The sequence below is a fragment of the Dromiciops gliroides genome, chromosome 1 (genome assembly GCF_019393635.1).
Source record: "Dromiciops gliroides isolate mDroGli1 chromosome 1, mDroGli1.pri, whole genome shotgun sequence".
Classification (NCBI taxonomy): Eukaryota; Metazoa; Chordata; class Mammalia; order Microbiotheria; family Microbiotheriidae; genus Dromiciops; species Dromiciops gliroides.
Genome location: NC_057861.1, coordinates 730,648,372 through 730,673,651, shown reverse-complemented (window position 1 = coordinate 730,673,651; position 25,280 = coordinate 730,648,372). Strand labels below are relative to the sequence as shown.

The 25,280-nt window shown below is 38.9% G+C and overlaps 1 protein-coding gene across 2 annotated transcripts in view; it reads left to right on the top strand.

Annotated features, from left to right (window-relative positions):
* The first annotated feature begins 346 nt into the window (after nucleotides 1–346).
* TAFA1 (TAFA chemokine like family member 1) overlaps nucleotides 347–25,280 on the top strand; it is a 544,485-nt gene continuing 519,551 nt past the window's right edge. Inside the window, exons 1-2 of one of the 2 annotated variants that reach the window (XM_043979050.1) lie at nucleotides 347–936; nucleotides 3,018–3,138. In XM_043979050.1, the coding sequence (XP_043834985.1) occupies nucleotides 3,021–3,138 (118 nt within the window). In that variant the 5' untranslated portion in view covers nucleotides 347–936; nucleotides 3,018–3,020. Of the gene's footprint in view, nucleotides 937–3,017; nucleotides 3,139–25,280 lie in introns of those variants that run through there. The other variant, XM_043979051.1, reaches the window with a different exon arrangement.

Genomic DNA, 25,280 nt, shown 5'->3' with positions numbered 1-25,280 from the left:
CTCTCAATTTCCTGTTCCTTCCCCATCATCATAATGATTTAAATCAATTGTTATCCCTTAAATCTATAATCAATTGAAACAAAGTTCATGCTAAATTTCCCAAGAGGGATCAGTTTAATAATGGTCCAGACATAAGAAATAACTTTGCCTGTATCCCTTTTCCTTCTATGATTCAAGGTTTTTTAGTTTATTAAAAAAAAAAAAAACTAAACAAAACACACAAACAAAAAAAAGCACAGCTCTATCTTTCTGCAGCTTGTGACTTTTTTTTTCCCCTTAGACTTAGCCCTCCCTTTGTATCTACTCGAGTGTAGCATGTAGTGCAAGGATTCAGACATTACAGTGTTAAAATGCTGGTCTTGTTGTTTAAGTTAGTGGGCAGGTATAAAAATTCACTGGAGCTGTAATAGAGGGTAATGTCACTTTAAGACATGTGATACTTTACAGAGCAGGGATGTATCGAAACAGACTACTGATACTTCAGGGCAACGTCTAGCAGCAGCCCAGCTTCCTCGGAACATATAGCGAGTTGCCTGACTGCACTGAAGGCAGGGGAACACGGATGGTCCCTCATTAAGACAGAAACTGATTTTCATCTGCAAGTACCCCGGGAACTGCACATTACCTCAAGATCACTCCAAAGGGCTCATCAGGCAGAGGGGACTCTAGGAGATGATTTAAAGGTGAAGATGACAAGGTTTCCACCCCTCAAAGCTTGGCTACTTTTCTGACAACACGGTCTGAGCTCTGATGTCTTCTTTATTCTGGAAATAGGATTGGTAACAAGAAAAAAAAAGAAAAAAGATCTTTTTTTTTTTAATCCTGATAAAGAAGATTATTTAAAACCTCTTATTGTGGTACACATGGATTTTAAAAAGTGTTAGATCTTTCCAATGAACACTAATAGAGCATTCTGCTCCTGGTTGGATTACTCAGGTAAGAAGCTTCTTTAGGATTTAAGATTCAGAAAGCAGATCTGGAAAACATTCGCTAAGAACTAGTGGAATATGCTCTAGCTATCACATTAATTATTCTTTGGAATGCTCTATTTACATAGAGACAGTATGCTTGCTGGTTAAGCCCAGTGTGCTGGCTAATGCAGGGACGAGACAGGATGCTCAGAAGTAATACTGAGAATTAAAGAAAGTTAATTGAAAATGAGGAAGACAAAAAAAGAAAAAGAAAAACCGATTCGAGTGAGATGTGAAAAATAAGCTAGCCCTGTGTTAAGATCTGTATGGATAGAGAAAAGATAGAAGGGAAAAAGCAAGGAGTAATTGGGGAAGTAGGGAAGTTTTGTGCTAGGATTTTGTGAAGTTTATATTAAATCACAGCACATTTAACTTAATCTCAGAAGGCTTAATGCATGCCAACACCACCTTTTTTCTGATATCCATTTGCATGGCATTAGGAGAAATACCCCTCACCCCCTGCATTCATTTCAAAATTCACAATGGGGCTCTTGCTTTTTATCTGAAATAAGGAGAATGCTTCCTATTCTGTTAGTAGTGGTCGAAAACAATGGAGGAAAGTATGCTGCTTTCAAAAGTAAACAGTGGGCAGCAAAACTAATTATCAACTGAACAGTCCATTGCCTTCAGAGAATGGGAGTGTAAATGGCCCCATGCTGTCAAAAATAATGTTTTTTTTTTCTATTTTGTACTTAATTACAGTTGTCATTATGGGTCTACAGGAGCCCTAAGAATCCTTCTTAAAGCCCCCACCTCAGTTCTAATGCCATGAATTATCTTAAATTATGCATCCCTGTATATTGGAATATGTTTGTTATGTGTTTGTGACTGTGAATGTCAAAACTCTTTGGGCAATGTTTATTTTCATTTATAAAGACATCCTACTGGGAGGTCACTTACAGATTTGAAATTCGAAGTTTCCCTTAAATAGGGAAGCTTGAAAAGGGAAAGTATGCATAATATGCAGCCTTCTCTTCCCCAGTGAATTATACATCATATAGAGCTCTCCCTCCTTCCAGTGGAACAAATAATCTATAGTTGACTGGACAAGCAGACACCGCCCTCTCAGCCATTGGCTAGCTGGGGAAAGTGCCTGCTTTTTAATTAATTTGGCCAGGTGAAATGTAACACAAGTTGTTGTTCAGAAAGCTGGACGACATGGAGAAGCTTAGTTGTTCAAGTCTGAGGATGCTTGTGGGCACCTACAGAACAGAAAAAGTAGAAAAGTCTAATGACAGGTAGGCATTGACCACTGAAGATCCACACACACCTAGTTGCATAGATCTAGCCATACAACAAGTGTGCTTGTATGAACTGCGCTGATAAAAGAAGCAAAGGGGTTTTCAGGAAAGGAAAATCTAATTTTAAATTCTAGCTCCCTGCATGACCCCAACCCCCTTCCTCCATGGCATCTGAAACTCATTCTGGCCTAATGCAGTTCTTTAGGAGTTTAGGTCCAACCAAAGAAATAGATTCTATTGGGTGGGGTGGGGGTGGGGGCTTATAATGTGCCTTGGAGAAATGATTACTTAGTTTAGAAGACAACAGAGTGATTAATAATTAATGCTTGAGAAGTAAAACCAACCAACCAACCAAGAGAACCCAATAATTTGTAACCTCCTGAGCCGATGTCAGATTCAAAAGGAAGTAGTGTATCTAAGGCTGGGGATGCTGTCATCAGAAACTCAACCTGGGAAGCAAAGAACATTTGTTCTCGGGTCCTGGAAATATGGACTTGGAACTAAAAACAATAAGGAAAGTAGGAATCATTTTGTGGACTTACTAGAAAATCCCGCCCCCCCCCCCTTTCCAAGCCTGTACATGATGAAAGTTTCTATGGAGGGTACAGATGCAATGGTTATTCAGTGCTCCAGGTCTCTTGACCAGGCTTATACATTACGTATGGTATGATCTCTCTGCCCTCTAGCCTGTAGTCAAAGCAGCAGAGGGATAGCCTCTTTGTGAACTTCCCTCCTCATTGGTATTGACTGTGTGATGATGTGCTTAAGGGTAGAGGTAATAACTCATATCTAATGTTTTCTTTAGAGCATGGCTATGGTCTCTGCAATGTCCTGGGTCCTGTATTTGTGGATAAGCGCTTGTGCAATGCTCCTCTGTCAGGGATCTCTGCATCACACTTTCCAACAGCATCACCTGCACAGACCAGGTAGGAACAATGAGCTACAAGAGGAGGTTGTTCTATTGCAGCCTCCTGTCAATTCTATTGGTTTCTTTATAAACAGATGGGTGAATTGCATTTGGCATGGAAATCCACTTGGCCTCCTCTCTTCCCCCCACTGCTTCCTTTGAATCACACCGGCTATTTCTGGTTGCCCTGATGTGTAAGCTCTTTCTGGTTTGCTGAAATGCCCCTGAGGCATACTTTCCCATTAACTTCTCAGGGAAAAAAAAGGAGGGGGTGTGGCTTGCCATAAGAAAGCCTTTTTAAAAGGCTAGTTTGGTTGGTATTGTGTGTGGCAAGGTTTGGGCTTATGTTCTACTCCCCAATAAGAGCACTGAGCAAAGTCAGGGGAGACCTGCCTTCTTCAAGGAAGAAGAGGATGGGTTTTCTCTCTGTCTTCAGTGAAAAAAGGCATGTCTATATTCTTGCGGGCAGTGTGGACCACATGTAACTACCCTGCTATATCTATGCCTGACTCAGGATTCTCTGTGAGTGAATCATAGCACCTTGGTATCAAGTTAGCAATGAACTTTTTGGTGTCTGAGTTTTCTTCCTTCCCTTCTTCCTTCCTTTCCCCTTTGTATTCTTCTGGTATGTCTGGAGCAATTTATTCCGGCTGGATTGCCCAGGGTCAAGTTCTCCTTAGCCTGGGAGCTCTATTACGAATTTGCGTCCTCAATTGTATGCAGTTCTCCTCTCATTTTCCGTCAGAATAGATCATTTTTTTTTCTCTTCCACAGACTCATGCTACCCATGCTGATTTTTCTCAGTTCTTTCCCTCCATACCATGCTTTCCATCTCTTTCCTTCCCGCTTAGTCCCTGGAACCCCCCTCCCCCCGCCCTCTCCTTTTTATCTTCCGTCTTCTTTCTCCTAAACATGTCCTTTTATTCTCAAATACATCCCCTCCCCATCTCCCATTTCCTACTTCCAGCTCAGGACTTCTGAATAACCCTGTACCTTGGCTGAAGCACATCGCCTTTGTCCCAAAGCTCCAGACACCCAAATCCCAAACCTGCTCCAACCTCCATCCTCCCCCAGTCAAATAGTAATAGTAATAGTAGTAGTAGTAATAATAATAATAATAATAATAAAATAACAACAACAACAACAACACCCCACTACCTCTGCTCCTGATCTCCTCCCACCCTCTCCCCGACCCAGCCCCATCTGCGCTGCTAGGGGTTCCTCACTCCCAGGAGCTCCAAGGCTCTTCCTTTCTGCCATCCCGTGGGTGGGTGGCGCTGTATCCACCCTTCCTGCCTTCGGGGCGGGCGTGGGGCAGAAAGCCCAACTCCCTCGGGGCCGGGCGTGCCCAGAGATGACGTCTGCCTGCCCACCTGGCGTTTGACCTTGCCCTCCCTCCGCCTTGGGCTCCTTCCTCAGACGCGCAGCTCCCGGCTAGAGGCTGGTTGCTCTAGGCTGGCAGCAGCTGGCCTGCCGGCCTCGTCCCCGCCCACTCGCTCTCGCCGCCGCCCTGGGATCCCAGAGCTGAGCTGCCCCTAGGAGGGAGCTGCCCATCAGCCGGGCAAAGGGGCTCCAGGGAAGAAGGTGTCCTTAGCCCTCGCCCAGCCGCTGCGGCTGCCGCCACCGTCATCCTCGAGGCGGGAGGCCGGGCTGGGGGTACAGAGAGAGGGGGCGGCGCCCCTGGAGGACGGGAATGATCCGGAGCTCACCCCAAAAGGAAGCCGAACCTGTTTGGGTTCCTGCATCCTCAGTCCCAATGCTGGACACGCAAACCAAAGCTCTGCGAACTGTTTTTAGCCCCTTTTCTGATCTCCCCAGACTTCAGACCCCATTTGTGGGCAAACACAATGAATTGTTCCCTACTAATGTCAAGCACCTTTTCCTCTTATGCGGAGCCCATCAGTATATAGATAGAGCAGGTTTCCCAGCATGCCAGCTTGCAAACAATTCTTTGAGTAGGGCTTTTCACTTTTCAAAATGTGTCTGTCTGTACCCGAGGTGCTTTTGGAGTCAGTTTGGTGTCAAATCTCAGCCTGATCACTTGCTACCTTTTTACCCTTGGCAAATAACCGCACCTTTCTGGGCCTCACTTTCCTTATCTGTTAAATGAGGAGGTTGAAGGCAAAAGATCATAGACTTCGAGCTGGAAGGGACTTCAGGTGCCTTCAACTTCAACTTCCTTATTTTATAGAGGCTTAGGAAGGTGGACTCGACTAAGGCCATACAACTGCACCCAAGTCCTGTGACTCCGATTGCAGACTCTAAGTGATCTGCGAGGTAGTTTCTAGCTCTTGGTACTTTGGTCTTGTCAGAATAGAATAACAACCCTGGGAGGTAGGCATGGGAAGAATCATTTCACCCATATTATAGATGAAGAAGTGTGTATGTGTATTATAGATTAAGAAAACTAGTCTAAGGCCACAAGACCAACAAGTGGCAAAGAGAGGACCAAAATCTAGTCTCTGCTCTCTGGAATTTCCAACTTTATAGGCTAGAGCCTACTTCATATACAGTAGTGATTCATAGAATGAGTATATTATCATTTTTTTCATAGATCTATTACTTGTCATAATCAGAAAGTTGTAGTCCTGTGTCCTAAAGATATATTCCTAAAATATGATAATTTTTTTTCTGAAAAACATATCTTTTGTCATAGTCGAAATATACGATGAGTCAAATTTATGGTCAGGGTTTTAGTTTGTTTTTATTCTATACCTTTGAAAATACTCCTAATCCATAAAATATTGAGGAATTTAGTGCAGGCAAACAGTCTTTGCCCATAACTTGAAAGCTAGAAATGCATTGACTTTGAAAACCATAGTAACCATGAGAATTAAACACACACACACCACATTTTCAACCCAAACTGCTTTTTTGCCCCTTCAGGAAGACTCCATAGAAATTGGTTGTTAGAGGCTGATGTCCGGTGTTTAAAACTGATGAATTTATTCAACTTTCACAGTGAAACAAAGTACCAGTTTCCTTTGTTTTCATTCCTAGCTATAGAGATTAAGGTCATAGATCTAGGAGATATCTATGTCCTCATTTATTTTGGTGGGAATCTTTAATACATCATTACATTTTTTTTTAAAGGGAGGATGTTTGCTTTTTTTGTTTGTTTGTTTGTTTTTGAGAAAGAGTCAGAATGTTGTTCTGCCTGGCTCTTAAATCTTCAGAGAAAGGAAAGAAATGTATCTGAAAACAGAACTGAAAACTATCCTTGGCTTCTTGAGACAATTGGTGCCCCAAAGAACAGATAAATAAATTAATAAGCAAAATGTCATTTCATCTTCTAAGATGGCTTAAACAAGTGACATTATGAGAAAAAAAAATGAGCATCGAGCAGACCCAGAGACTTGCCCCATTTGCCTAAGCTTGAAAAATCACCTCCTTTATGGAGCAGGAACAAGAAGGCATCAAGTGCATACCAAGTATCAGGGAAATGTGAAAAATGACAAATCTTTCACTCAGAGCCTGACTACAGAGAGAGTGAAGGTTTTACAGCTGCCTCATCACCTGCTCAGTAGCAGCAGAGCTCTCTCTCTTGCAGGCAGCTTCCCCCAGCCCTCCATGAGTAAGATTGATGGTGTTCTGGTCCTGAGCAGCCAATTTCAGTCTCTCAAGAAATAATCCACTACATTGACAGATGAGTGGAATTTGATGGCATGTTCACCTCATTCAGATTGCTCTGCACCTGGATAGCACCAGTTTGAGAGGCTCCTTTGGGGGAAACTATTAGGGATTTGGGGCAATTTCTGCTGTCATAGAATAAAATCAAGAAAGTGTGGTTAGACATGTATTAGGTGTGTGCGCACACATAATACACACATGTGTATGTGTGTATATATGTATACACACATATATACATATATATACACACACATATGTTTATATATATATATATATATATATATATATATATATATATATATATATATATATATATATATATATATACATGAATTTGCTAGCTGTGTCCTCCATGGAATGAGTTTGTACATAAAAAGAAGGAAAATATGTTAACTAGAGAACTGACTGATTTTAATATATTCGGCTGCAGTCCCTAAGTACTTCCTATTTTTCATATTTATGTTATTAGGAATGCGCCATTTACTTCCAGTTACTCACTGTTTAAGGGAGATTAAAACATTCAATCAAATAAGGATGCATTTTAAAATTACACAAATGAAGGAAATATGCTGTAGATGAACGAATTCATAATTTCAATAATTGAATAGTTAGATACATCATGTTTTTATTTTGGAAGCAGCAGTGTAAGAAATCACTGTAACCAATGGAATATTCCTTATGCCTCTCTTCACTGTATGGCTGTGGGTAGAATATGTAATTTAAAAGAGACATACCAAACAATTAAACACTCAATAGAAGAATTACCTTTGTTCTGAGTAATTAGAATGGACAGTTTCCACTCTGTCTTGTACCTGATGAATGTCAGACTCTTGGAAGCATCCATCATGGGATGGCAGAAAAGTCCAAATGCTTGAGTGAATTTAACTTTGTAGACAGCCTATGCTCTGCACAGCTAGACGCAATAAAAATTTCTTTTCTCTATAGGCAAAATTATAGGATGAGAATATTATACCTGAAGAATGATGATGAAGATAATATCCAAACTTTTTTTAATTCCCTAAAAGTCACTAAAATGTTGATCATCCCTAAATGGTTCTGAATGGAATACTACTCATGAAAAATCCTGCCCTCTTAGAAATCATTTTTTGTTCTACTGAAGCTTGTTTTTAGAATCATATGGAAGAAAGTTTAATAAGCCAATAAGACTGAGAATTTCTAAATATTACTTTATTAATTGAAGGGTATGAAGTTGACTTATTAAAAGATTATTAAAATATTTTTTATATTTGACTTGACATTAGATATAAAAACTTACTTTGCAAACCTTAAAGTTTCATAAAAGCTATTATTAGTAATTAAAATGTTATTGCTATAATAATAGATCCAGAGCTGGAAAGGATCTCAGATGTCATTCAATACAACTGCTTCATTTTACATATAAAGAAACTGAGTCCTAGGGAGGTCACAAGACATTCCCAAGATCATGAATTAGCAAGCATCAAAATCAGAATTTGAACCCAGGTTCTTTGATTGCAGAGCCAGTGCTTTTCCCCCCACTATATTATTTATATACTGATTACTATTCATTTTAAATTCAGTATTTTTAAAAATATTATTAGGAAAATGTCCTCCTTTGATAATCCCCTTTGCCATATATGTGGTCTGCAAATATTGTTGTAACAGAGTATGTAATTCCAAATAACCTCTCTGATTTTAAACATGTAACTAAAGTACTATTAGACATTTAAGGAAAAGTCTTTAGTGCAGGTACTACATCCTATTCTTTTACATCATATATAATTTTACCTTATATATAATTTATGTTTGCTTTTACATTACATATAATGTGTATATATATATACACACATATACATATATATTCATTCATTCACTCATTTATTTTTTTTATCTATAGTGGTAACTGCAACAGCAGGTCCCTGTTAGAGTTCTTAAGACAGAAACACTGCTAAAGTTGTTGAATTGGCCTGAGGATTAAAGTGGACAGGTTGTGATTTGCAGAGTTAGCTGGGTGCCAGTGATAGTCCATTGATCATCTGATTGAAGATATTGACTTGGTCCCACAGAGACAAGAAGCAGACACTGACATTTGGCAAAATACTAAGATACCCAAACAGAAGATAGACTTAAAGATGTGAATTTAAAAAAAAATACTTTCCGATCAAAACCATGGATTTATTAAGAAAAAAAAGAAGAAAAAAATTTCACTCTTATAATATATAAATTGACATCTGTTTGATCTTGGGAAATGTACTTAATATTGATTATTACAGAGTGAGAGGTGCTTTTGCATGCTATCAGCAAAAATATTGCCAAGTGGGCAAAGGATCGTCTCAGCAATGATTAATACTTTCTTAAGTAATGGTCATGGGACATCCATTTATTTAGGCTTTCCTGAAACATGTAAAACTTAATAATTTTGGATGTTGGGCTTGAAATATGTCAATGCTTATATTCCTGGTTTAAAAAAATTGTATGCATAGGAGAAAGAAAGAAAATTGTATCAGGGTCATCTATTTCAGTTAATAGCAAAGAAGACCCAGTTGGTCCTCATGGGGCTTTCTTTCGGGATGTCTGTTCCCTTCCATGTTCTAAGCATCTTCCATATCATATAATCAAAGGCATATTTTTCTACTTAAAAAGAAACACCTAAGGGGGCAGCTAGGTGGTGCAGTGGATAGAGCACCGGCCCTGGATTCAGGAGGACCTGAGTTCAAATCCGGCCTCAGACACTTAACACTTACTAGCTGTGTGACCCTGGGCAAGTCACTTAACCCCCATTGCCCCACAAAAACAAAAAACAAACAAAAAACAAACAAACAAAAAAAAGAAACACCTAAAATACTAATAAATTAGGGAGTTAGGTATCATATGATATAGAGGAGGAGAGCACTTTAGTGATCATCTAATCCAACCCTGCCATTTTGTAATTTGGGAGACTGGGGCCCAGAAAGGGAAAGGGACTCTCCCAAATTCATATCAAGTAAGAAGCAAAGCCAGGGTTCAGATTCAGGTCTTCAGATTCTAAATTCCATTACATGACATTTCCTGAACATGGTACAGGGGACTCTGGGGTCTAAAAAGCTAGGTTTAAATCAAGCCTCCAAGGTTCCCTGCTTGCATGAGCTTAGCCAAGCAGCTAGCATAGTAGTTGGCCCATAGGAAGTATTTCATAAATGCTTATGGACTGGCTAAACTTCTTAAAGCCTCAGTTTCCTAATTTGTAAAATAAGAACTCTGTATTAAATGACCTCTGAGCCTGCCTCCAGCTTTAGATCTCTACTATTATGACCCTATGAATAAAATGAAATTTGCCTTGTCAATGTAATTCATACATATCTATGCAATATCTGGACTCAGATATTTGAAGTTGTTGTTATGGGAACAAATATCACATTTGTCAAAAATAATCTGAAGAAGAATATGCCCTCCAATAGAAGCAGAGTTTAAATTTCTCAGGATGCCAAATCTGGTCTCTTTTTAACATGGAGTTAGGAGAAACAATTTGGTTTGGGGAGAATAGAGATGAGCCTTCAGCTGCACAGAGAGAAAGCAGGCCTTTTACTTTTAAGACCCCTTTGTTATGAGAGGAAAATTTCCATTTCATCTATACTTGCTAAGAAAAAACATCTCTTGCCTGGTGTTATTTTTCCCCCCACTGGGGTGAAAGGAAGATAAATGATTTTGTTAGCAATATTGTGCAAACCAATTGAAATCCCCAAAGATGATGTATCCAGGGCACTTAGGGAACCCTCTTGTGCAGCAAATTCCACCTTCCTTCAACCCACTCAAGATAATAAAGGTCCAGTGGAAAAAAAGGATAAATGTCATTATCACATCTATCTTTTCCCTGAAGATGAATACGATGAGCTATGCCTACTTATTAAGACTCATTCTTCCCTTTGAGCTCAGGAGGGTTAAATCCAGGCCTCATTCTGAACCTGGAGTGGTGACAATCATCTCTCTGCTGTCTCCTGGCAGCACAGTGGCCACTGCCAAGGTTAAAGCCACTTTGGCTGTGATTCACCACTATCAGTCCCACCCCTGCAAAAGCTCAAAGTGGGACTCTAAGCCTTCACCTAGCATATCATAATTCTGACGCTTGGGTTAGACCATAGTAACATAAAAATACTTTTGTTCTTAAGGTGTGATCTTCAAGATATAGACTTCAATGATTTTCTCTTTCCCTCAGATGTTCCCTATTGTTTTGTATATAATTTGCTTTTACTTATCTGTGCACGTCAGTGATGGTTTTCATTTTTTTCTCATAAGGTAGTATTCTTTCTTAAGTTGTCATCACCACAAGATAGTTGAGAGACCTGTGAGTCGCCATTTTCTATGAGAGCAATTCTTCTCAAGTTCTTTGTGATATCAAGTTCTGAGTTTTTAGGTTAGTCCATAGGTATAATGGGTGAGTTTTGATTACTTTTAGATTTCTTTATGTACTCTACTATTTTTGTAAGTTCAGCAGAATTTACATTATTATAAATAAATTCTTTTATCTATGTGAAGCCAATAAGCATTTAAGTGTTTACTGTGTGGAGAGACAAAATAACATGGAATTCACAAATGTACATCCCATCTAATGAAACTTACAATATACTCTTTAAAACTCACTGGTATACATGTACTGTCTCCACTAGAATATGGACATCTGCAGGTAAAGGACTTTTTCATATTGGATCTCTATTGCCCCTGTGTCTTACACACAGTAGGGGACTTACTACATATATTTGGTTTGGTTGTTGAAATGAATGGAGTTTCTTCATTCCCCTACCAATGAAGGGAGTTAGATTAAAACCTAGTAACTTAAATGAATTCCTCTGATTTAATTCCTATTAATATGTTTAAATTTAGATGAAACACAACAGAAGGTAGAAGTTTAGAAACACTACTGAAATGAAAAAGCAAAGGCTGGTAGTTGAACTTCACCTCTAGTTTGAGTATCTTATGGATTATACCCAACAACTGTTGATTAATCCAGAGAATTTTATAGTTGGAAGACACCAAATGCCTTGTCTCAAAGTATCAGGTCCTGCTGTTTATATACTTCCCATCCTTATAAAAGCAAATGTACTAGTGAAAGATCATACTTAAAACCATTTTAATCCCACATGCTATCATAAGGGAGTTTATCAGAGTCTCCATGGAGAGGCAGGGATGAGGAAGCTTTGACCAGAAAATGAGGAAGAAAAGGAGAGGTAGAAGATATAGTAAAGTAGAAAGAATGAGATTGGGGACACTAAAGTAAAGTTTTTCACTTCACCATGGATATATACCAAAGCAATCTGGGCAGAGAAAGGGGGAATTTTGAGCATCACTTATGATTCCTGTAAATCTTTAAAACTTTCATAGGATAGGACCCATCAGCTTCATCAAATCTTAGGGAAAGCTTTCATTTTTGTGGATTTTCTCTTCAATTTTCAATGAGCTGATTTAATTTCCTTTAGATATGAGTTTTGTGGTAAAAAGCGTTTGGCTAAAAAAAAAAAAAAAAACCTGAGTTGAAGAAACTCTTCTGGGTTCACAGTGACTAGAACTGTATAAAACTGTTTCCACTTCATGAGAACATTATGGCTGGAGACCGACTCTCCTTTGAATTTTAAATTGTAAAATATGGGGCAGCATGTGCAAAAAATCCATTTCATATTCATGCTCCTCAAACCTTAAAAAATCAATAAGTGACCACTGAGAGTGTGAAAGCATTCCAAATGTATCCTGTTAAGTTCAGAGTTGCTCACCTGACATGTTTACCTGATATAAAATCATGGTGCTAGCATGTCAGAACTGGCAGGCTTTTGTGCTTTTGTGAGGCCAGTTCAATAAGAGGGAACTCAGAGAATGGACTTCTGAGCACTCATCATATTGTGAACGGTATTACCTCAGGCTGGATAGGCTAAGATAACTTGTAGGACTGGACATTGAGAACTAGAAGAGACTTTAGGGATCATCAATTACTACTACTACTACCACCACCACCACTACTACTTCTACTACCACCACCAGTACTACTTCCTAGGAATTAAATGGTGCTTTAAGGTTTTCAAAGCATTTTACACATTTTATCTCATTTTATCTTTACAACAAAACTGGGAGGTAGGTTCTATCATTAACCCAATTTTACAGATGAGGAAATAGAGGCAGAGATTAAGTGACTTGCCAAATTTCACAGACCTGGTAAATTTCTAAGGTCCGATTTGAGCTCAGGCCTTCCTGACTATGAATACAATATTCTGAACCAAAAGTTACAGGTAGGAAGTACCAAAACAAGGTTTCTACATAGGTTCTTTGATTTTAATCTGTTTTTTCTGTTTCCTAAGGCACCATGCTGATTGGCTAATTATCACTAGATTTCCCCATTGCGATTAGAAAAGTATAGATGTTGCTACTGTCCATCAAGCAAATAGATAAATGTCCTCTAATTCCTCTTTTGTAATTTATCACAAATGTTTCATCGATGTTACACTGTATGACTTCAGTATAATGAAAGATGGAAGGGGTTGATAGGCTCACCGAGGCACCCAGAAGTCTATGATATTGGATTTGTGATATTACAAAATAGAATTCCCATTACTCTATAATGCTACTTCCATTCTCTCTGTGCATTTCTTTATATATGCGTTTCTTTGCATAAATATATTTATGTGTGTATTACAGATATACGGATGTATATTTATTTACACACACACATATATTGTATATCTGTATTTCCAGGTAGTCCTCTGGAAAACTTAGAACTGTATTATCTTTATAAAGTGAACCTTCTAAGGATTTTAGAATGATAGAATCTTAGTCTGGAAAGGGATCTCTAGTCATCTAGTTCAATCTCCAATTGCAAGAATCCTTTCCATTGTATTGCAAATGACCATTTAGTAAACATTTGAATATCTCACTATCTTGTTCTAATCCACTTCACTTCAATAAACATTTATTAGGAACCTATTATGTACAAAAAATTAATCTATGCACCAGAGATAAACAAACACAAAATAACCCCTACCTTCAAGGAGTTTACATTCCATTCAGGAGAGGGAAATGAAATATGCATATAGAAAAAATAAATAAAAAGGAAATACAAAGTCACTTTTACAAAGTAATTTCAAGAGGGAGAAAGTGACAACTTTGGGGATCAGCAATGACTTTCTTTAGGAGGCAACACCTAGTATGGACTTAACAAAGTTACTAGGGATACTAAAAGGTAGAGGTGATAAGGAGAATTGCAGATGTGAGGGACCACTTGTTTAAAGGCATTAAAGAAAATGAAGGTTGACATGTACAAAGAATGGCTTACAGATCAGTTTGGTTAGAAAGAAGAATTAGAGACAGGGAGTTATGAAATAGGAATGAAAGAGTAGTTGGGTATCATATCTGGGAGGGAGTGTTAAATGGCAGGCTGAGGATTTTGTATTTTAACCTCAAGAAAATAGGGAGCTACTGGGAATTTTTGAACAGGGGAGTGACTTCATACTGATGTTTTAGTAAAATCCATTGTTGACTAGCTTTGGTTTATGTAAAATGTTTTCCATTTATGACAATGGCCTCTTTATTTTTGAAGAGGAAAAAAAAAAGACTAACTGAAAAGGAGGAGGTCTTTGCCTTATTCAAAACCTGACAAATGATATTTCCTAAATTAAAAAGAACACCAACCGCTTCAATAGCTTCCTTTGGGGCTCCATATCATTTACAATTAGACTCGTGTCAGTGAGGGTTTTCCCCCATTTTTCAGGTGCACAATACACCCAGGAATACAATCTAGTCTCAGTGTATTTGGCTCCTTACTGGACCAACTTAATTAAATTCCCGTGAGACTTGGAACTTAAAAGGAAGGAAGTTGATCCAGTGGATAGAGTACTGGACTTGACATCAGGAAGACCTGAGTTCAAATCCTGCCTTAGGTGCTTACTAGCTGTGTGACCCTGGCAAAGTTATTTTCCCTGATTTAGCCTCAGTTTACTCATTTGTAAAATGGGGATAGTAATAGGGTCTACCTTATGGGGTTGTTGTGAGAATCAAATGGAATCATCGTAAAGCACCTAATACAGTAGCTAGCATATAGTAGGTACTTTATAGATGTTAACTATAATTACTATTCTCATGCTCTGAGAGGTGGATAAATACACAAAACTGCAGTTAAATATTTCTGGTGTCCATTCAAACATTGGCTTCCTTTAAGTTCCCTTTTTTTTTCCTACCTGAAATCTTTCCCAATAGGCTTTGCTGATAATGTCTTTCCCAAATTTCAGGTTGTCTCTACTTGATCCTGTACATATCAGGTTTGTTCATAATAATTTGCATGTTGTCTCCCTCGTTAGAAGGATAACTCCTGGTGTGCAAGGTCTATATTTTTGCCTTTCTTAATGAGCCCAGTTTCTTAGTAAAGTGTCAGAGACTGGTCATCACTAAATAAATGTTTCTTGACTTGGTTATTGAATCAAACGAGATAATGAATGAATGAATGAACAATTTATTAAGTACTTACCATATGACAAACATTGTGCTAAGTGCTGGAAAAACAAGAAGTCTCTCCTCTTACAGAGTTTACACTCTAAGAGGGGGAGATCACTCACAGAGCGTGTAATCATGATTGGAAATGTAGAGGTCAAGAAGTCAGGCTATCAGAGTCCCAAGAGGGCTTTTTACCAATGAATTTTCAGTAACTTTCTGTGAAAGAATTAAGTATTTTCACACCTTCAATAATAGGAATATATATATTTTTAAATCCATCTAATCATTTAAACTGAGAAAAATCGGATCTCACAACAGAGACAGATATTTTCTTAGGGCAAAGTTTATCACTCAGAGAACCTGGCAACTTGTTATTTCTACTAGTCTACAGAAACAAACAAGCAAAAAAACCAAAAACCAAAAAAAAAAAAAACCCAACTAGCTCAATTGGTACTTTCCCCAATTTAAAAATATTTTTATTTAAAGTTTTGAGTTCCAAATTCTATCCCTCCCTCTCTTCCTCCCCACACCCCTCCCTGAGATGTCAAGCTATCGGATATAGGTTATAAATGTGCGACTATGTAAAGCATTTTCCTAATAATCATTTTGTATAAGAAGACTCAAATAAGAGGAAAAGAATGAAAGAAATAAAGTAAAAAATAGCATGCTTTAGTCTGTATTCAATCATCTCAGTTCAGAATTTATATTTTAAGAAGATCTTGGTTAGATCTTTGGTTAGTACATTACTCTGCATGTGTAGATGGCTTTCTTTTTGGCCCTCAGTCTCCTCCCCCCACCCCTGCCCATTCCAGGCCCTTCATCATAGCTTCTCTCTCTATGTATCTGAATCTCTATATCTGTCTCTCTCTGTCTCTCTTTTCTCTTTCTCTGTTTTTCCATCTCTGTCTTTGTCCCTCTGTGTCTCTGTCTCCTCTGTCTCTGTGTCTGTCTCTCTTATTGTTAAATATGTTAGACAATCAGGCTGTCACAGAGTCAGCTCTCTTCTTCACCTGGATTTAGCAGTTCCTCCTTTTCAATGTTTTAAAGAGTCTGTTCTCCCACAATGCATTTCTTTTGTCTTTAGAACTGCTTGAGAGACCCTTGACACTCTAAGAAGGTACACCAGCAGAGCAGGAATCCAGATGTAGTAGTATCAGTTTAGGGTGAATTTTCTACCCAACCTAAAGTGGTCACTTCAGCCTTGCAAAGGGGTCTCCAAAACTTGATCTTGACTTCTTGATAAGATTTCCTTTTCAAATCTATAACTAGGGTAGGTAACCAGCGCTTTGCCACTAGGATGTCAAGTTTTGGGGGTTCTGACAGCACTTGTTCTTTAGCATCATAAAAATAAGAATTTATGATCTAATTAATGAGGATCATTAGTTTAAATAGGAAACAGATAGTAAGTTGGGGCTAAATTCTTGCCACCCTGTCCTGAATGGTATCCTGGTGTGTTAAGGTTCCTCCCTCTCCCCACCCCAGTTTAGGGTGAGCCCTGATTGCTGTTTCCAAAGCTTCTGAAAATCGCAATTTAGACTCTGTTACCTTGTACATTATCTAGAGGACTTGGAAATACCCTGTTTTTTTCTGATAAGCTCTTTGCTGGTTTGCAGTAGCCTGCCCATTCGGAAGTGTGAAATTTTAGTCTTCTAGCTGAATTGGAATCATTGCTCATCAGCACACAGGGTAGGCATAGATTATAGAAGACTTCTCCATAAGAATACCATTAATGCATCATGCCCAAAGCTCACCAAGAACGACATGAGACCCTGCATCATGGCTTTTTCTGGGACTCACTATCTCTGTTCACCCTATATTTGGGACTTGGGACCAAGAGCTGCCTATTCTGGGGGAAAGAGGAGCAGCAATGAGTACACTTGCCTATATATACACATGCCTAAATGCAAACGATCAATCACATTCTTTCAGAGTTTGTAGTGAACTTGGTGGCCACGTAACCCAGACCACAGGGAAAAAAATATAATAATCCCTCCTATGACATCTCCAACAAGTTAGCCAGCTTTGGCCAAGAAGACCTCCAGTGAAAACCCCCCATCTCTCAAGGCAGTCCACTGGCCTCTGGGACATTGATGAGGATGATGAAGATGAGGAGGCTGAGGATGCCATATAGCATTTATATAGCAAGATTGCAAAGTGCTTTACATATGCTATCTCATTTTATTCTCACAATAATCTGGGGAGGTAAGTGCTATTATCCCAAATATAATGCAGATGGGGGAAACTGAGGCAGGTAGTAGAGAAAGAATTAGTCTAGGGTCATATAGCTAGCAAGTGGCAGAGGCTGAGATTCGAATTCAGGTCTTCCTGGCTCTTCCCAGTCCTGGACTCTACCCATTGAGACACCTAACTGCATCTAATAAGATATTTGTCCTGACATCAAGGTTAAATCAGGCTCTTTGCAATGTCTACCCATTGATCCTGATTCTGCCTTCTGGGACCAAGTGGAACAAGTCTATTCTGTCTTCCACGTGATGGCCTTTGAAATATTTGAAGCCAGCTCTTAGTCCCTATTGAGTTGCCTGTACTCCAAAGTACAAAGAACCGGGGACCTGCCATTTTCTTGTCCTTCATGGTTGGGCAATGACTTAGAGAAAGACCCGTGGAGGAATCTACCTTGGGGGCCAAAAAAAAAAAAAAAAAAACCAAAACCCAAATCTTGAGTTTTTACAACCACCCCATAGAAGCCCTTTTTCCTCAAGGGAAATGAATAACCAAATATTCTTCACATTCCACAGTGCACATAGAAAAAAATAGCTGGCAAAGTTCATTCAACTTGCGATCAGGAAAACCTGAATTCACATGTTCCCTCAGACTATGTGACCCCAAGAAAGGAAATAAGCTCTTTGAGCCTCAGTTCCCTTGCCTAAAAAATGGGGTTAATAATAACACATATATCACATGGTTGTTGTGATAATATAAGCTAATAAATAAAGGGTTTGAAAACCTTCAAAAGCTATTATTAAGGGACAGCTAGGTATCACAGTAGATAGAATATCAGCCCAGGAGTCAGGAGAACCTGAGTTCAATCTGACTTCAGGCACATACTAGCTGTGTGACCCTGGACAAGTCACTTAACCATAACTGCCTCTAAAACAAACTGAAACAACCAAATCACATGTTATTAAGAGGGCTGAACATGCCTTGCTTTGTTTCTTTCTGATAAGAAATTATTGTTGTCATTATTACTTGCTTCCTTTCTTCCATTTCCCACCTTTTATTTTATTTTATTTTATTTTTTTTTTTTACAGGGCAATGGGGTTAAGTGACTTGCCCAGGGTCACACAGCCAGTAAGTGTCAAGTGTCTGAGGCCGGATTTGAACTCAGGAACTCCTGAATCTAGGGCCGGTGCTTTATCCACTGCACCACCTAGCCGCCCCTTTTCCCCACCTTTTATGTTGCTTCTTTTTACCCCTTTAAACTTAATTGAAAAATAAATGGCTTCCTCTGTCTAGAAAACAGATTTCCAACTTCTTAACCTGGCATTCGAGGCCAGTCCGAGTCTGGCTCCAAACCATCTTTCCAGTCAGATTTTACAGTACTTCCTGCCAAACTAGATTACTCACTTCTAAGTGAACATATCGAGTACTTTCTCTCCTCCCACTCTCCTGCAGTTGTTCAGACTGTATAGCTCTGGGTCCATTCCATCCTCCCTCAACCTGTTGAATTTTGACCAGCTCTTGAAGATCCAGATCAAATGTTACCTCCTTCTTGAAGCTTTTCCTCATCTATGTTGTCAGAAATAAACTTTCCCTTTGGTTACTTCTCCTAAACATAATATATGTCTAGTCCTCTGCTATACATACCTTAAAGTGCTATATAAAGAGGTATAGGGAATGAATCTGATTTCATAGAATATAAATGTGAATAACTATTGGTAGTAGTAGTAGTAGTAGTAATAGTAATAGTGCTAGTAGCAGTAATAGTAGTAGTACTTTATTCTTTTGATCTTTATATTCCATGTTGATCAGATAGAAATAACCTTGGGAGAAGGAGTTTATGTGAGCAGGTGACTGAGCCCATTGGTACTCAGCTCCATTTCCCTAAAGCACTAACTCTTGCTGGACTCTTGGTCATGGTATTAATGGAAGCAGGGGTCCCCCTCTCTTAAGAATCATGTTTTTCCCCTAAGACACAATTTCATGAGATGTTTGGTGGAGAGAATAGAGTCCTTTATTTGGAGGCGAGAAGAACTTTTCACACCCTGCTTCAAACACTTACTTCTTGTGTGACTCCTGGCAAATCATTTAACAGATTTCAGCTTCTGTTTCATCATCTGTCAAAAGGTAATAATAATAATGTATACCTCATTAAGTTGTGAGGATTAGACAAGATAACATATGTAACATGCTTCGCAAACCTTAGAGTATTATTTAGATTAAGCTATTAATATTATTAGGGGTAATTATGTGTAGTATTTAGGTTCATGGACACATACAACATCAGGCTTAACCAAGGTGACCAGGATGATGGGTGTCTCCCATCTTTGAGGATTCTACATTTCCTTCCTGTAGCAGAAAAATAATAGAACAAGTATATTCTAGCATCTGTAATTCCAACATTGTATGAACACAAGAGGAATTCATGCCCCATAGCCGGAAGGAGTTCACCTAGTAATGTTAAAACACAGCTGCTTTTGGTCCCCTTTATGTAAGGTAATGCAATTCCCCTGTGGGCAAGTCTTCTGGGCCTGTGTAGTCATATGCCAATGCATGGCACCCCATTGGTGGACAAAGATAAAATTTGTCAACTTTTTTTTTTCCTTTTTATAGTTTTTCTACTTAGGAGCATAGATTTAGAGCTGAAAGGGAACTTAGATCATTTAGATAATCACCCTCTTTTTACAGATGAGAAAACTGAGACTCTTAGAGTTTTCACCTACATCTCTGAGAATATATTTTTTTCTTCTAAGACACTGGCTACGGTGGTAACTTCTATAAAAAGACTTTGGTTTGAATGAAGTAGGACTGTATTTGAATGTGGCTCCAGATAGTAACTAGCTGTGTCAAGTAATTTAACCTCTCAGCCTCAATTTCCTCATCTGTAAAATGTGGATGGTGATATCACTGAAACCCACAAGATTGGTTGGAGGATCAAAGATCTGTGTAAACTATTTCACAAAACTTATATGAATATATATATATATATATATTTTTAATGTGTCAATTGGGGTTAAGTTACTTGCCCAGGGTCACACAGCTAGTAAGTGTTAAGTGTCTGAGGCTGGATTTGAACTCAGGTACTCCTGACTTCAGGGCCAGTGCTCTATCCACTGTGACACCTAGCTGCCCCTTTATATGAATATTAATATCATTGTTACTAATAGTAATTACTATTACCCATGAACTGATAATAACTTTCCTCTAAAAATTTTATCTCATATATATTCATTTTCATATGTATTCTCCCTGATAAGACAAAAATGCTTTGAATGTGGTGACTTTCTATCTAGTTTTGTCTCTCTGTCCCCAATACCTGGCACAAAATGGTACTTAATATTTCTTGATTGTTTGAGATAGCCAGGAAGTAGTGCCTGGATTCATGAATACCTGGATTTCAAATATGACCTCAGAATATACGAGCTGGATGATGACCCTGGGCAAGTCACTTTACTTCTGTCTGCCTCAGTTTCCTCAACTGTAAAATGGAGATGATAACATTACTTCTCAGGCATGATGATAAGGATCAAATGAGATAATGTTTGTAAAAATGTGATTATCACTGTGTCAGAGACAGCGCAGTCTATTAAGATGCTGATTTCCTTCCCTCTCTCCCTCTTTGTCCAAGGTCACTCAATTAGTAAATGGCAGAATGATGATTTGAATCCAGACTCTCTAGGGATCATTGACCTCTCCACTGTGCCTCACGCTTTCTTCTAGGGTGTTATCTTTGCTCCTTCTGTGGTGCAGTGGAGAGAATGGGATGATGCCAGCATCTAAGAACCTGGCTTTGAATCCTGCTACTTTCCACCTGTGTTACCTTGGCCAGATCCTTTGCCCTCTGGGAACTTTGGCTTCCTTAACTGTAAGAGCAAAGAATTGGACTAGACACCCTCTGGGGTCCCTTTCTACATCTAATATCTTGGGGTTTTTTGAACATCCCTTTGCGCTTCTCTGTAATTTAATTGGTAAGTAATAAGATGATGTTCATGTTCCCTGCTTTTGGTACCTCTTAGGATGAAATTCTCCCTTCTCTGTAAGACTTTTCCTGACACACACCCCCATCAGTTGTTAATGTCTCCCTCCAAAAGTTACCTTGTATTCAGTTTTCAATATATGTATTTGTATGTGTACATGCATTTTTTTTTTAGTAAGGTAATTGGGGTTAAGTGACTTGCCCAGGGTCACACAGCTAGTAAGTGTTAAGTGTCTGAGGCCGGATTTGAACTCAGGTACTCCTGACTCCAGGGCCGGTGCTCTATCCACTGCACCATCTAGTTGCCCCTCTACATGCATTTTTTTTTTATGAGATATTTTATTTTTTCCGTTACATGTAAAGATAGTTCTCAACTTTTGTTTATACATGCTTTACAATTTCAGATTTTTCTCCCTCCCTCCCCTCCCTCCCCCCTCCCCTAGACAGCAGGTAATCTGTTATAGGTTATATCTATATATCTCTATACATATACATATAGATATATATATATATACACACACACATATATATACACATAATAACATTAATCCTATTTCTGCATTAATCCTGTTACAAGAGAAAGAATCAGAGCAGTGATGCAAAACCTCAAAATAGAAAAAAAAAAAACAACAGCACCCAAAACAAAAGAAATAATATGGTTCAATCAGCATCTATACTCCACAGTTCTTTCTTTCTTTTTTTTTTCTTGGATTTGGAGATCCTCTTCTATCATGAGTTCCCTGGAACTCTTCTGTACCATTGCATTGGTGAGAAGAATATAGTCCATCACAGTAGGTCAACACTCAATGTTGATGATACTGTGTACAATGTTCTTCTGGTTCTGCTCATCTCACTCATCATCAGCTCACGTAAGACCCTCCAGGTTTCTCTGAACTCTTCCTGCTCATCATTTCTTACAGCACAATAGTATTCCATTGTATTCATATACCACAACTTGTCCAGCCATTCCCCAATTGATGGGCACCCCCTCAACTTCCAATTCCTTGCTACCACATAAAGAGCAGCTATAAATATTTTTGTACATGTGGGTCCCTTTCCCCCTTCCATGATTTCTTTGGGCAAAAGACCTAAAAGTGGGATTGCTGGGTCAAAGGGTATGCACAGCTTTATTGCCCTTTGGGCATAATTCCAAATTGCTCTCCAGAATGGTTGGATCAGCTCACAGCTCCACCAACAATGCATTAGTGTTCCAATTTTCCCACAGCCTCTCCAACATTTATTATCTTCCTTTTTTGTCATTTTAGCCAATCTGATAGGTGTCAGGTGTCTACATGCATTTTTAATAGAATGTAAACACTTTGAGGGCAGATATATCATTTTTGTCTTTGTAGCCCCAGAGTTTAGGGGAGTGCTTGGTGCATGATTGTTGTTGTTGCTGTTGTTGGTCAGTTGTATTCAACTCTGTGACCCCATTTTTGTTTTTTTTCTGGCTATTTCCTTCTCTTGAAGAAACTAAGCCCAACAGGATTAAGTGACTTGCCCAAGGTCACACAGCTAGAAAGTGTCTGAGGCCACATTAGAACTCAGGAATATGAGTCTTTCCAATTTCAGGCCTAGTGATCTATCCACAGCACCACATACCTACCATATCTGATGCATAGTAGGTACTTTAATAAGGGCTGACTGGTTCATCTTTGTTTTGAGATCTTTCAGTTTTCCACTTGGAATGGCCTTTTGTGTGGAATTGTCACCTGACATACACTTCAGGCTTTATGATCGGGCTCTGCCCAAAAATCATACATAGAATGAGGTCTTTAGGGAATGTATCAGGAATGTTGATAAGAAAGAAAAAGCTGAAGATTTGCAGACATGTCGTTGTAATGATGGGGAGAGGGTGCAGTGATCTTCTGAATGGGTTTTTGCCTTTTTGTTGCATCATCCATGGCAGACTAGGTGATAAAGTGGAGTGTTTACAATACAACTGTTTATAAAAATCCTAAAAGGGGTTTCTCACACCGAGGTACTCCCTTGTAGTTACAGATGAGTTATTGAAGCTTTCCATGACTCAGAGACTTATCTAAGACTTACTGTTTGGGCCTTCATCAGTCAGTCCACATAGGTGGCCTGACCTGATTCTAATAGGCATGGTGGATCCCTCAAAGGGCCATGTCCCTCTTGGTAAGCAACAGCTGGAATGACAGCAGTTATTCTCCCCCTGAGGATTTCACAGAGGAGCTCACTCATCTGAGGTTTCTAAGTTGTTCCACAATGGGATTCCTGGGCCCTAAGGTAGTTGACTGGCCCCATGATTATTCCCTCCAAACACAGCTGTGGATAATGCTGTTACGAAAGGATCCCTTGAGGCTTGGTACAGATAATGAAGCTTCACTGCCCCTTCACTACTAAGAGATTGGGATACCTGAGGAAGAGCGGCCTCTCTTCTCATGACACTAGAGTAGCATCATGGATTTTGAGCCAGATGAAGCAATAACATCATCAAACCAACGCTTTATTTTTGCAGATAAAGAATCTGAGGCAAAAAGAGGTTAACACAATACACACAGGCAGGATTCACCCATCCATTCTCTTGACGTAGAACCTACTCATAGCATAATTAAACAGTTTGAATTATTTCAATATGTGATCTGGGGGTCCAAGGTTACACATAAACAGAGCAGAGATTTGAACTCATATTAAGACCTTATTATAAGTATCATGCATTGCATATAACTTCCAACTGAATACCAGGATTAAAAATAGCAATATGTGCCTCTATTACACTCATTGTCCTTAAACTCATTGTCTACAACCAGAGATCCCCCAATTAAGCCTCTCAGAATTCTCTGTATTTTAATTTTTTTATGTATTCATTATTTTAAAATTACATTTTTTTCAAATCTCGTTGTTTTTTCCTTTCTCTTTCCTTCTTCCCCCTTTCTTTTCTTTTTTCTTTTCCTTTTTTTTTGGGGGGAGGCAATGGGGGTTAAGTGACTTGCCCAGGGTCACACAGCTAGTAAGTGTCATGTCCAAGGCCGGATTTGAACTCAGGTACTCCTGAATCCAGAGCTGGTGCTTTATCCACTGCACCACCTAGCCACCCCACTTTCTTTTCCATCTTTTTAACATCAATATTTTCCTGACTGAGAAAAATGAATAAACTTATCTCCAAAATCAGAGCTGATCAAAAGAAAAAGGGAGAGATGTATGGATTGTAGAGGTAGGCTGCAGAAAAAAAAATCAGCAATGGTGACTCATGAGAGAAGTGTTAGAAAAGATTTTTGACATGGAAATTCTTGTAGGGTATAAGAGGTTATCTGGCCATATTATGATAGAGAGGGATAACAGGTGAAAGGTTCTTGTCTTGCACAAAGATAATGGAAGCTCCTTAAAAGGAAAGATTGTTTCATTATTGTCCTTGTAGGGGGGTGGGGCAGCTAAGTGGCACAGTGGATAAAGCACTGGCCCTGGAATCAGGAGGACCTGAGTTCAAATGTGGCCTCAGACACATGAGATTTGCTAGCTGTGTGACCCTGGACAAGTGTCTTAACCCTCATTGCCCCGAAAAAAAAAAAAGAGATCGTGGACTCCTTTACTTCAGCCAAGAACCATAAAGGCAAGGGGGTATAGTGCACAGAGTACTGAATTTGGAGCCAAAGAATCTGGGTTCAAATCCTTCCTCTATCATTTATGATCCAGATGATGGAGAACAAATCACTTCTGTTCTCTAAGTAAATACTATTATTAACTCCATTTTACAGATGAGGTAATTGAGACAGAGAGAGGTTAAATGACTTACCCAGGGTCTCACTACAAGTAAGTACCTGATGCAAGATTTGATCTTAGGTCTTTGCCACTTAGCTGATTGTTAACTGATTGCACTTTGACCCATGAGATATTAAAATAACTAGAAAATACCTCTAGTTTACTGGTTAGATCCATAATGGAGGATTTTTTGGAGAATAGGGAGTAAGTATTACACAAATTAGAAGGCA